The 12266-nt window shown below is 33.2% G+C and overlaps 2 protein-coding genes across 3 annotated transcripts; one reads left to right on the top strand and one right to left on the bottom strand.

The window, feature by feature from the left end:
- The first annotated feature begins 774 nt into the window (after window positions 1-774).
- Window positions 775-1646, top strand: LOC145577844 (LOB domain-containing protein 38-like). The gene is made up of 2 exons (XM_081635277.1): window positions 775-880; window positions 1198-1646. The coding sequence occupies exons 1-2, from the start codon at window positions 775-777 to the stop codon at window positions 1644-1646; spliced, it is 555 nt and encodes a 184-aa protein (XP_081491403.1).
- Window positions 1647-6771: 5125 nt separating this feature from the next.
- On the bottom strand, window positions 6772-11860 carry LOC145579014 (pectin acetylesterase 9-like). Of its 2 annotated transcripts, XM_081636299.1 has the most exons (13): window positions 11705-11768; window positions 11401-11488; window positions 10519-10736; window positions 10349-10431; window positions 9429-9558; window positions 8711-8790; window positions 8511-8597; window positions 8265-8389; window positions 8044-8161; window positions 7860-7937; window positions 7644-7749; window positions 7411-7559; window positions 6772-7009 (listed from the first exon to the last, which is right to left on the bottom strand). In XM_081636299.1, exons 3-13 carry the CDS (start codon window positions 10655-10657, stop codon window positions 6899-6901), a joined length of 1206 nt encoding a protein of 401 aa, XP_081492425.1. In that variant the 5' UTR covers window positions 10658-10736; window positions 11401-11488; window positions 11705-11768; the 3' UTR covers window positions 6772-6898. The 2 variants fall into 2 exon arrangements, with proteins under 2 accessions (XP_081492425.1, XP_081492426.1); XM_081636300.1 differs by lacking the exon at window positions 10519-10736 and having other exon boundaries at window positions 11705-11860.
- Between the last annotated feature and the right edge of the window lie 406 nt (window positions 11861-12266).

Raw genomic sequence — 12266 nt, 5'->3', positions numbered from 1 at the left:
CAATAGTGAAATGATTTATTAACTCAAAATTTAGTTAGGAAAAAATTATTACGCTCCACATATTACTTTTTATTTTGTAATTTGTTTTTTTTTATTAAACGTAATTTCGTATCCCCATTCCCCAAATCCTGGATCCGCCACTGCTAGGTTAGGGGTTACTCAAGGGACTATTCAGCCAGGGGTTACTCGGTTAGGAGTAACTTGTATAACCCCTGACCGAGTAACTCGAGTAACCTCGACCACATAGAAAAATCCCCCAATTAACTATATAGACTAGGTAATCGTAAACATAATTTTTTTAGTTTCTAATTTTCCAATTACGGTTTTATTTGATTAATCAATTCATTAATTAATTTATTTGGATACTCTATTTTTTTTTATTATTATTATTTTCTTGACAAGATTGACTACTCTATATTTAGGCTATTATTGAGTCTTACATTTACGCAACAAAACCTTACCCAAGCTTTTACAACTTACAAACATTTAATCGATTTGATTATTCATTGACATCCTCATATATCCTTGCTTCCCAAGCAATTATTTGGGAACTCCTTTTTATTCGCTTTCAACCAAACTTTCCATTATTCTATTCTACAATATATTTAATCAATTTCTTGTCAAATAATCCTTTATCTTTCCAAATTTCACTAGTGTTAATTCCCCAATTCTATTTTATATATATACTTGCTTTATTAAATTTAATAATCTTCTACATTATTTTCATTCAAATATTAATAAAGCAAGAAATATTACGGCAGACGAAATACAGCAATGATATCGAGTAGTTGGAACGGGTGTCGAGTATTGCGAAAGGGTTGTGGCGAAAATTGCCTCCTCCGTCAATCCCTCACCTTTATCGACTCTTCTTATTCTCAATGTAATGCCACTGTCTTCGTCTCCAAGTTCTTTGGCCGCTACTCCCTCTTTTACCTCCTAGAATCCGCTCCCGTGCCCTACGTCTAGGTATATAATTATTTTCTTTCTCGATATACAATAAGTCTAGTGAGTTACTTCACCTATTATAAATAAATTTTACAAAAAATACTACCTCCTATTCTTTTTAATTTTAACAAAGGAGTATTATTAAAGATATAAAAAAATTCGTTTGTTGCATCTAAAAAGAAACCGAGGTAGTAATTAGTTCGTGTATTATATTGTACTAGTTTATAATTAATTATTGTATGTGTTTTTCAGCTGTGTTCTGGTCTTTATTGTACGAGGCTTGCGGTCGAACCATAAACCCGGTTTTCGGCATAATAGGGTTATTGTTTACCGGCAACTGGAATCTTTGTGAGTCAGCGGTTGACATTGTACTCAAAGGTGGGGTTTTGAAACCAATACCGGAGTTTATCGCCCAGTTTTTGCCGGAGAAGTCTAATAATTCTGGCGAAATTTCTAAATTGGAACTTAACTTGTCGAACAAGAAAAGGGGTTTTAGTGACGTGGAGGGCGGTTTGTCCTTGGATCTTGATCTACGGCCGACGACTACTACTCCTAGGGTGGTTTCTCCACGGATGGACAGAGTAAAGCGCAAGAAATCATGGTGTTTTGAGTTGGAAGTGTCGGGAACGACGTTGTGTGAGAGTGGAAGGAGTGCTGAAGTTGAAGAAGTTGATGTCGTGGACTTGAGTCTTTCTCTTTGAGAGTTCTTCAATATGATGTGTAAAAATTGTCAAAAATAGTACAAACTTTGAGTCATCCACCAATAACAAGTCCAACTTTTGATTATTTATGAATAACACAAACTTTGGTGAGAATCTGCTTTAAATAGGTTGAAATCGGTTGGTGACTTGATTAGTAGGTATATGGAACACGTGTCATTATTCTATTGGTTTGACAAATTAATTGACCATCGGTAGCCACCTCTAACTGCCGCGATCACCGACCACGCCCCTGAATGCCGGCAACCACCAACCCAGCACCCTAACCCGATGCCGACCCAACCCTTTCCTTTCCCCTTACCGCGAAATTGAAGTGACACCCCAGCCCAAACCACCGCGAAACCCCATGAAATTTGACCCCATCTCTCTCCCATAACGCTTCCATCACCACCTTGCACACTAGCCCAAAATTGAAGCTACCATCGAACCGCCACAACAATCAGCAACAACCCTCGGCCGCAGCACACTTCACGCCACACAATAATCAAACATACGCATCCCCCTGTTGCCGCAAGATCAGAAGAAATCGTAAATGTCGGCCGAACAAAATACCAGTGACAATAGGGGGTTTTGGGGCTTGAGGAAGGGGTTTCGTGGGTTTTTCGTGGGGAGGGAGAGGGATTTCGTTGATGACGGTTCGGAGGGAGGGGAATGGGGTTTCGATGATGGTGGATTGATGGTTCAACGGAGGGGAAGAAGGAGGGCAACGATGACAGTTGATAGGAATGAGCGGCGGGCTGGTGGGGGCTGGCGCTGCCAGGGTGGGGGAGGAGAGCTGATGGTGGGGGAAGAGCGGGTTATTTTTTTTGTTAATTAACTATGATTAAAGCTTTAATTAGGAGTTAATTAAATTCTTAAATGAATTTATCAAGATAAATAAAAATGGTAACCGGTTATTTAGGTTTTAGGTGAAATATCTCGTTTAAAGCAGATACTCCCTAAAGTTCGTATTATTTAGAAAAAATTAAAAGATTGACTTGTTTTTGGCGGATAACTCAAAGTTTGTATTATTTTTGACAATTTTTCCATATGATGTTTACGAGGTTGATAATGTCTAAAATTGAGTTTGATTAGTTATAAATTATAGGGATTAGGAAAAATTAGGTCGTTAAGAATGTAGGATTTGCAATGTTTGTTTGATTCATTGGTTATGTAACGAGGGATATGGAGAACAATTTGGAGTATATGTAGCGTAATATCCCATTTAATCTAGCTAGTTCCGATTTCGATCGATCTCTAGTCTACTTAGCTGAAATTTTCGTGATCAATTGAACTTAAAGGTATGTGTAATACTTCTATTAAGAATATAAGTCTGTTAGGTCCTTTTTATTTCATCTTAAAAAATATTTAATAAAAATAACTTCAGTTCAGCTTAATTAAATGCAGTTTAGTAAAAATAAATAATTTTAGTTTAGTTAAACTAATTTTAGTTCAGTAAATATCAGTAACATCAATGAAGATTTATAATAGAAAATCAGTGTACATGATTTTTGTTCATCAGTAAAAATAATTTCAACTTATTAAAAATAATTCAGTTCACTAAAAATGATTTCATTTTAGCCAAAATAAGGTTAAGTGAATCGGACGTTAATTAGTATAATTGTACATTTATATAAGTTATACTATTGGAGCTTTGGAAAATTAATGTGCTAATCTTGTTTGATTGAATTGAAAGAAGTCTGAATATTATAGATTCAATGTAATATTTTGATTTTTTATAAGAAACTATCTACTCCCTCTGTTTCGTATTAATCGCAATACTTTTCTTTTACATTCGCTTTATTAAAAAAAAAAAAACTCTTTTGTTCCCTACCCTATAAATTTTAACTTTGTAAACACTCTAGTGTTGCGATTAATATGAAATGAAGGGAGTAATAAAACCCAAAAGAAACTACTTAATAAAAAAAAGAAAATTTTTTAATTACCACCAAAAAATATATCCATTTTCAAAATAACAACCCGTACCTTTTTTTTTTTTTTTTTTTTTTTTTATAACTTTACCACCCCTTAAATTCAAAAACTACTCAAATTATTACCCATTTCAAAATTCTGGTAGCCGGATTTCTCTTATGTGGGCCCACCCAACGACTCTTAGTGGTGACAAGAAGAAGACGACCAGTATTAGTGGCAATTCAGACAGCAAGCTCTTGGTTTTTTTATTAGTTGTTTCTTTTGGTTTTAGGTTGTCTTATACTCAATAAAGTGGTTTAAGGGGGAGGTGGAGTGAAGATAGGGCTGATTGTAATGCTTAGACATATCCGTTACTAGCCGTTGGGTGATTCCACATAACAGAAATCCACCGGAATTTTAAAAAGGGTGGTAATCTGAGTAGTTTTTTAATTTAAGGGTTGTAAAATAAAAATAAAAATTAAATCGGTAGTTATTTTGAAAATGGACACATTTTTGGGTGGTAATTTAAAAATTTTCCTAAAAAATTTTTTAAAAGAAATTACCCAATGACTAATAAATGTTGTAAGAAACTACCTAAGGTAAAATGTTGTAAATTACTAACATTGCCAGATTTCCACTATTGACCTTGACCCACCTTAATACACCCCAAAACCACCGATTTCATCCCCAAAACTAATAATTCTTGCTTGATATTGCCTCCACTACGTCGAAACCGCCTTCCAACTTCAAAACCACCACCTCTAACTCCCAAAAGCTCCATCCCGAAGCACGAAATTAATCGTGCCAACTCGGAATATCCTCCAATGACCACCCTGAATATAACCTTACCACCTTGAAAACCAACCCCTGCAGTGGTTTCGGGATGTTATGAGGTGGTTCAACACTATAAAATTAGGTTAACGGTTCAAGTTTGACCAAATGTAGTATCATACAACATTTTACCTTTTATTATGTAGTTTCTTACAACATTTTTTTAATAGATAGTTTCTCACAAAATTTTGGTTTTATCAGATAGTTTCTAGCAAGGTTTGTTTGTTGTTTTTTTTTTTTTTTTTTTTTTTTTTTTTTTTTTTTAATTTTTTTTTTACATGTATAGACATTGGGCTAATTTAAGTTTTATAAGCATGATTTGCATTGTTAATGATATGTTACTTCGGGCTTGTGTGAACCTATACAAAGTAAAAAAAATAATAATATTGTAATACTAAAATAACTACAGAGTATAAAATGATAATATTAATATCATATAACTAATATATAAAGCTAAACTTTTAGGCAGGCCACGAGACAGTGACACTTGACATTTCAACTTTTTCGCCAAGTGTCGCGCCACGTAAGAGACAATTGGTTATTAGTATGACATGTTGAATTTATTTGAATATATTTAAAAGATAAAAATGTTGGAAAGATAGTAGGATAAAAAAAAGTTATTTATTTTTTATTTTCAATAAAATTTGGATAGATTTAGTAGGATAAAAAAAATTATTTTAGAGTTTTATCTTTATTAAATTTTTTGGTTTAGAATTTCATTTCTATAACGTACCAATATTTCTATACAAATGGCGGATCCAAAGTGGTACAAAAGAAATAAAAAAATCAAAAAGGCTTGTACTAAGTTGAATATAACCGTTCTCTAACTTAAATCTTAACATGCAACCAACCTCCCTCTAGATGTTCAGAGAAAATGAAAAGAGATCACAGTTTTAGATAACAATTCTTTTTAGTTGTACATTATTACTTCTACAACCGGGTCATTTTTTAATTGCTTTTTCTGATGTTTTGGGTGAAAATTTAGTGTTACAGACATTACTTAGTTAGTGTTATAGGGGTTACTCATTTAGTGTTTTTGGGTTTAATCAGTCAATGTATAGGGTTTATTTGGTTATCATTATAGGGGTTGCTCGGTCAGTGTTACAGGGATTAATTAGTGTTACTTGGCTAGTGTTACAAGGATTATTTTGTCAGTATTATAGGAATTACTCAATTAGTGTTATAAGGGTTACTTTGTAATTATTACAATCGCCTACATGGTGTGGCCAGCAACACACAAGACGAACTATTTAATAATTATCTTATAAATTTATTATTCTATTATCATAATATTCGTTACTTCAAAATAAATCCATTTATTTCTTTAATAATATATTTTAAAAAGCGATTTAACAAATATATCAAACTTTAAATTACGGATTTTAGAAAAATTAAATCAAGATCCGCAAAAAATGGAAGGCTTTGGAGGAAATCATACATAAGAATTATTAATTCATATAGATCTCCCATCTAGCTAAAATTAAAGACATTAAAATCGCAACTTATTTTTGAAATTTCATCCAATAATATGAATAAGTGCAACTTCAAACTGATTTCTTTTGATTGCTCTGACCATCAACTTGCGTCAATTACAAGAATTACCAACCCAAACTTTTTCTTATGACCACGCGGTATTTAGTAGATTTTTATTTTACAAGTATGATTGTCTAGTGGGATTATTAATCCATGAGTAGAAAATTCAAATAAGATATATATTTTAGATTAAAAGTTTTATTTTAAAATTCAATAAACAACCCGGGCATTGCACGGGTACAAAACTAGTGAGGTATAATATATTGTTTTATTAATAGAAAAATTGAATTTAATATAATTGTATTAGGTTTGGTTGTAACTATACTTATTAAAACTTATAGGAACTTATTAAACTTATTGGACCTTAGCTTTAACTTATTTGAACACGTCCTAAACCGATTCCGATACAGTTCATCTTGTGTGCAGCTGACCGCACCGTGTGACCACTTATAAAATAACAAAGTAACCCCTATAACACTGATTGAGTAACTCCTATAATACTGATTAAATAACCCTTTAACACTGACCGATTAACCCCTATAACATTGACGAAGTAACCCTTTTAATATTGACCAAGTAACCCCTATAACACTAACGAATTATCTCCCATGATGTGGCCACACGGTGTGGCCAGCCACATATAAGTATTTGTGTTTCTCATTAATCTAATACGTAAAAATAAGTAAAAATAAGGTGAACTAAACATGGCCTAACATGATGTATACTTGTATGGTAATAGGGCATATATGGCCTCAAAGTTGCTTAAGAAATTGGATTGCTTAAGGTTCTGCTCTACCCTTTGATCAAAATTTAACTATCATGTCAACATAATTTACTCCAATTTTAGTCATAATTAAGTGCAAAATTGATCAGAAACTTGTGATTGAAGATCAAATAACCCAGGTACATACAAGTTTATTAATCTTCAGGTATAGATTTTCTCCAAATCCTATGATAATTCACTGAGTAAAAATCTTGGTCTATGCTGCTGGTACAGAATGATAACAGGAAGCACTACAAGGATATGGACACTCGATCAACTTTGTCACCTTTCGTTCGAAATACCAATCACCTACAGCTTCTGCAACAGTCTGCAAGATACACATAGTATTATTACTAGTTGATCATCAAGGATAAATTCAGAAATCCCAACAAACGCGAATTAAGTATGCAAATTGCAAAATCATATACTAAGCAACATTGCTAATATATATGGCATGATCCTTGGTTTTTTTTTTTTTTTTTTTTTTTTTTTTTTTTTTTTTTTTTTTGGGATTTTCTACCCGGTTCACCTTTTGGGCTAATCCGGATTTAGGGCTCAGTTCTGGGTGATATGATCCTGATTGGTATACACATATGCCGTGACAATATAAAAAAGGGAGTGGATAGTTAGATACTTATAGTGACAATGCTTCTGTATTAGTGAAACAATGTACTTACTAACCAGATTCATATGTAAGAAAAAACCATGAAGAAAAGACTATTCAAGTACCTTGTTTTGGACTCTAGGGGAGTCGACGTCAAACCAAGTTTCCTGATATAAACTTTGGCCATGTGCAACGCATGAATTTATAAACATTCCTCCCCTTGTTGAATGTGTATAGAAAGAGTACGTAACCTCAAGCATTTTCTGTCGAAAATCTGAAACACGGTCTCAGAAATTTTAGGTCCATGATTTAGCTGATTTTTGCACATAATTTACAGATTTAGCACTTTAAGTTATACCTTGTAGTGTCTGAATTTGACTGTCAGTGCAAAAAGTTACGTTTTTCTTGCAATTATTCCATTTTCCTTTCCGATCAGCTAAAGATGGTACCAAGATGTTGTGAAACTGCATATAATCCATCCCTTAGAACCTTTTCGAAATATTAAGTTCAACCTAAGTTCAATGAGTTTATGAAAATGATACAGTTGTACAGAAGCTAAGAAATGTGAAAGTACCTGCCACGTATCGTATGCAGAGTTTAAGATGAACAACGGAGTCTTGATGTAACTCAGAAGATACTGAGGAAAGAAGCACTGATAAAAAAAAAATCGAGCCATATCATATCAGAACCTTATAATAATGTGATCAAATTTCAAGCAATTTGCATAATCATATTTCAAGCAGTTTGCAAAATCATACTTGCTTAGGATTGCTTTGAGAATTGGCGCACTCTTGATTCAGATTCTGTTCTACTCCTTGAAGAGAAACGATGTCATGGTATAAGGACCTAATTGTGTCATTGTTGGCTACATCTTTTCTGCAAGACAATTGACAATCATCAGAAATCAGAAAAAAAAAAATTATGGCAGGGGAAAAAAAGGCTAAAATATACAGGACATGAGTATATAAGATGGACTCACATGTCTAAGAATAAACCGGCATCACTGATACATTTGACAGTAGTGTTTCCTGGTAGAGACCTGGAGAAGTTGTCGCAGTGTAGAAACACTGCTAAACCCCCTGCTGAGTCCCCAGAAAGCAAAGCCTACGGAGTGCAGATCAGAGTACGCGTATATATCAATATGCTTATCATTTTCACAACCAAGAAGATTTTTACAGTTAATCTTAGAATTTTATGATTTTATCTCAGCATTTCAGCAATCTACCTTCTCTGCATGTGCCAACCCTTGTGGAAGAAGATCAGAAATCATTGCCTGCCAAATTTTTTGCCCTCTAAAGTAAAGCGATTTGGTCTGTCCAACAATGTTAATAAACATGCACAAATTAGACAGAAAGAAAAGAAAATCAGTAACAGGAATTGTGAGATCTGAATAGAAATCAGGCTGAAATGCATTTAGTCGTTTACCCCATCTTCATACTTGGAATTGCCAGCTAAGGAAGCTCCATCACAGTATCTTAGCAAAACGCGGTTCCAATTGTAGAAGTCTGTTATCAACATTATTTGAAGTATATTTATATTAGATTTACAATTGGAAAAACAAAAAATGATATGTCTAAGATTAAATCACTTTCACGTCTTTGCTTTTAGTCACAATACTCACAAGTCACAAGTGATGAAAAGCTCATTCCTATGGGCCGAATCAGGATATGTTTTCACATAGAACATGTTCATTTTATTTGCTAAGCTTGCAAAACAAGTTCATTCCAAGAACCTGGCATATATATATGTACATTATGGGTAGAATTGGAGCATGATCATATTACATATGGTCAAATTGAAGAAGGATTTTCAACAAGCAACTTTGCAAGGAACCTCACTTACATGGCTTGGATAGGGATTATTATTATAATATGATTACAATTATTAAAAATTATCTTATGTGGTTTGGGGAAAGGTAAGAGATCTCCACCCTCAAAGTGTCCAGGCCAATCCTTCAATCTTGGACTAGGCCAAGGCAAACATAGTTCATGGAAAGTTACCATTAACAATGAGTACATGGTACATACTTATAATATATAGTCCCATGGCAGAAATTAATCAATAATGCATAACATAAGCTTAGCATTCCTCATAAACCAAGCAAGCAAGCAATTAAGTTAAATAAAAATACAGAAATATTCACCTGGGTTGTGGGAATCTTTGTCGCTTAATATTCCAGGAAAGACCCTTTCCTTAGCCATGTAGTGTGAGGAACCGCGACGAGTCTTAGCCCTCTCCAAGCAAGATTTTACATCATTGCACCATCCACCACCCTACCAAAACATCAACATATACATCATCATATATATATATATATATTTTAACTAGTGATCAATCTCAATTGTCAAAGCTAGTAACTTTATCAAATTTTTTGCTTAACAAGTACCAATCTTCATCTCCAAATCCCCAAATAAAAGTCTAAAGTCTACCAAATTTTTACACCATGATTGTTAATTATTATCAACACGTATGAAAAGAACAAATTATTAATTCCTCTATCCCATAATAAATTTTTCACTCATGCTCATGTATTTTTTTTTTCCCTTTTTCATGTACTTGTTATTTGTGCCTCACTCATATTTCTTGTACATTTCTTCCTCTCATTTCTAAATTCCGGTTTATTTGACAAATGGGAATATTATTATGGGACAAATGGAATACAACAAATATTTATGATTCTGTACCATTTTTTTTTTTTTTTGAACGGGAGATTTTGTACCATTTTAGTACCTATAATTTATAGTTATTCTTAGACCAGCAAATCATATAAAAACCATTCAAATCATGATTTATTATCATTTTAGTATGATTCTGATCCAATATTTGTTATCGATCTCAATGTGGAAGCAAATTATAATTATTCTCAATCAAGTAGCAACCCATCATTGTAATTTGTAAAGATTTTCACCTTAAAGGTTCTCGTATTAAATTTCAACTACTGTATAAACAAATTGTTAAAATTTGTTCTAATTACTCTTTACTCTTAAATATCTAACACATAATTAATGGAAAATTGACAAAATTCACTATTTTAGACTTAAGAGTACCATTTTTATGAATTACCTCAATGAGCAAAAGCCAATTGTTTGTTCCAGAACCGAATCCTTTGCTGAAATGATATGCAGGTAAACTCCCATCCAAGCAATCTTCAACCAAACAATATAAATTATTACATTATTTTAATCACAAAAATAGTCACATAATTTTAAGAGTTATTATTTGTAAAGACTGACATGCGCCAAGATCTTTGGCAGTAGTACTTTTCACCAGTGTAATGTCCACAAAAAGTTGAGAGGGGGGTTGTGAGTAAGCACACCACGGCACGAGTGTTAGCAGAACAAATACGGCCACACTTAGCCTCAACACCACCATTTTTGTTACGTACAAAAACAAATCTCTTCAGAATAAAAATGTGTTACGAGGAGAAGGAAAGGACAGATTGAAAGGTTACCTATGATTTATTAAATCAAATCAAGATCCGCTAGAAAGGAAAACTGGAATGAGCTATATGCTTACAGTGTCTTAGATCAGGGAAAATGAGATGGAAAGATAGGAGGGAAATCAGAAATAAGGATACACTTAAATTCTAATTTAAATTTCTAGCCCAAGATTTGGATTAGCGTATGAGATTGACTTACGTAATCATCAGTAACTATATACTACGTACTAAAAATACGATTGTCTAGTTTGAAAAAAAAATACATATCCCCATTTATTATCCTACAGTCCCACCCTCACTTTTTTTTTTTTTGAGGAAAGCTGCCGAGCAAATTCATTAATCAAGGGATAAAGTGTCTGAGAGTACATATGGAGATATCTTCCTAAGACAATTCTCTACCCACACTTGTTCGACACCACAAGGGACAACCTTAGCAAGATGGTGGGCTACATGGTAAATTATCCTACAGTCCTGCCCTCACTTAAAAGAGCTAAATTAGACATGTTAGATTAGGTATTGTATGATCATACGGAATAATAAAAAAGGCAAATATTATATGACATGAAAGATATATGAAAGAGAACTTATTAACTAAAAAGGATAATATTACATTTAATTTGAAACTTCCTTATTTAGAAAGTAATGCAATTAAAACAAAATGGAGGAAGTATTTTACTCAGCCTAGCCCTTTCCTCCTTTGCCATCAAGATAACCCATTACCGACGATCACCACCCATTCTCTGTCTGACCACCGCGCAGCCCATCTATTTAACAAGAGGCAAAAACAAAACAATGAAGAGGCATCATAAGATCAAAGCCCAAACACAATTATATATAGCAACAAAATATCAAATCCCAATCGAATGGTTAAACTTCTTAAGCTAAGTAAGGCTAGTCAAAAATGCTAGTATCATTATGCAATAGATAAGCAAGAGATTCAAATTAACAACAAAATTTAGTAAGTTGTATACAAGACTCACGAGCATGGTGAAATTTCAAGATCATTAATACATAATTGCAAGTAAAAATAGAGAAATATATTGCAAAAAAAAAAATAAAAATTAAAATAAAGTGGAGAATGAATGGGCTTTTGGCAGTGAGTGGTGGAAGGTGGGGAATGGGGTGGGGATGGAGAAAAGCGAGAGATGGTGGATAAGGATTTTTATTTTCTTAAAAGCTAATCATTATGTGACACGAGGCAGTAATTATCAATCAAAATATTGGAATCCAAAGGGTTTTACTACGTGCTTAGTAGGTGGAGATTGACTTTTACTCTCATTATAGTATACTAAATTTATTACAGGAGCAAGAGTCTCTAATTTCTTGACTAAGGGTATGTTTCGATTTATTGAAAATAACTAAATTGAATTGAATTGAATTGAAGTGAACTAATTGGGGTTAAAGTGAACTGAACTAAATTGAATTGAATTGTTTATGAGAGAAGGAAATTACTGAACTGAACTTTATTGAATTGAATTGATTGGAGCTGAGCTGAACTTAACTTAACTTAACTTAACTGGACTAAAATTAAGCTGAATAGAA

This window comes from Chenopodium album, chromosome 14 (genome assembly GCF_948465745.1).
Source record: "Chenopodium album chromosome 14, dcCheAlbu1.1, whole genome shotgun sequence".
Taxonomy (NCBI): Eukaryota; Viridiplantae; Streptophyta; class Magnoliopsida; order Caryophyllales; family Amaranthaceae; genus Chenopodium; species Chenopodium album.
This window is presented reverse-complemented; position numbering and strand designations above follow the sequence as displayed.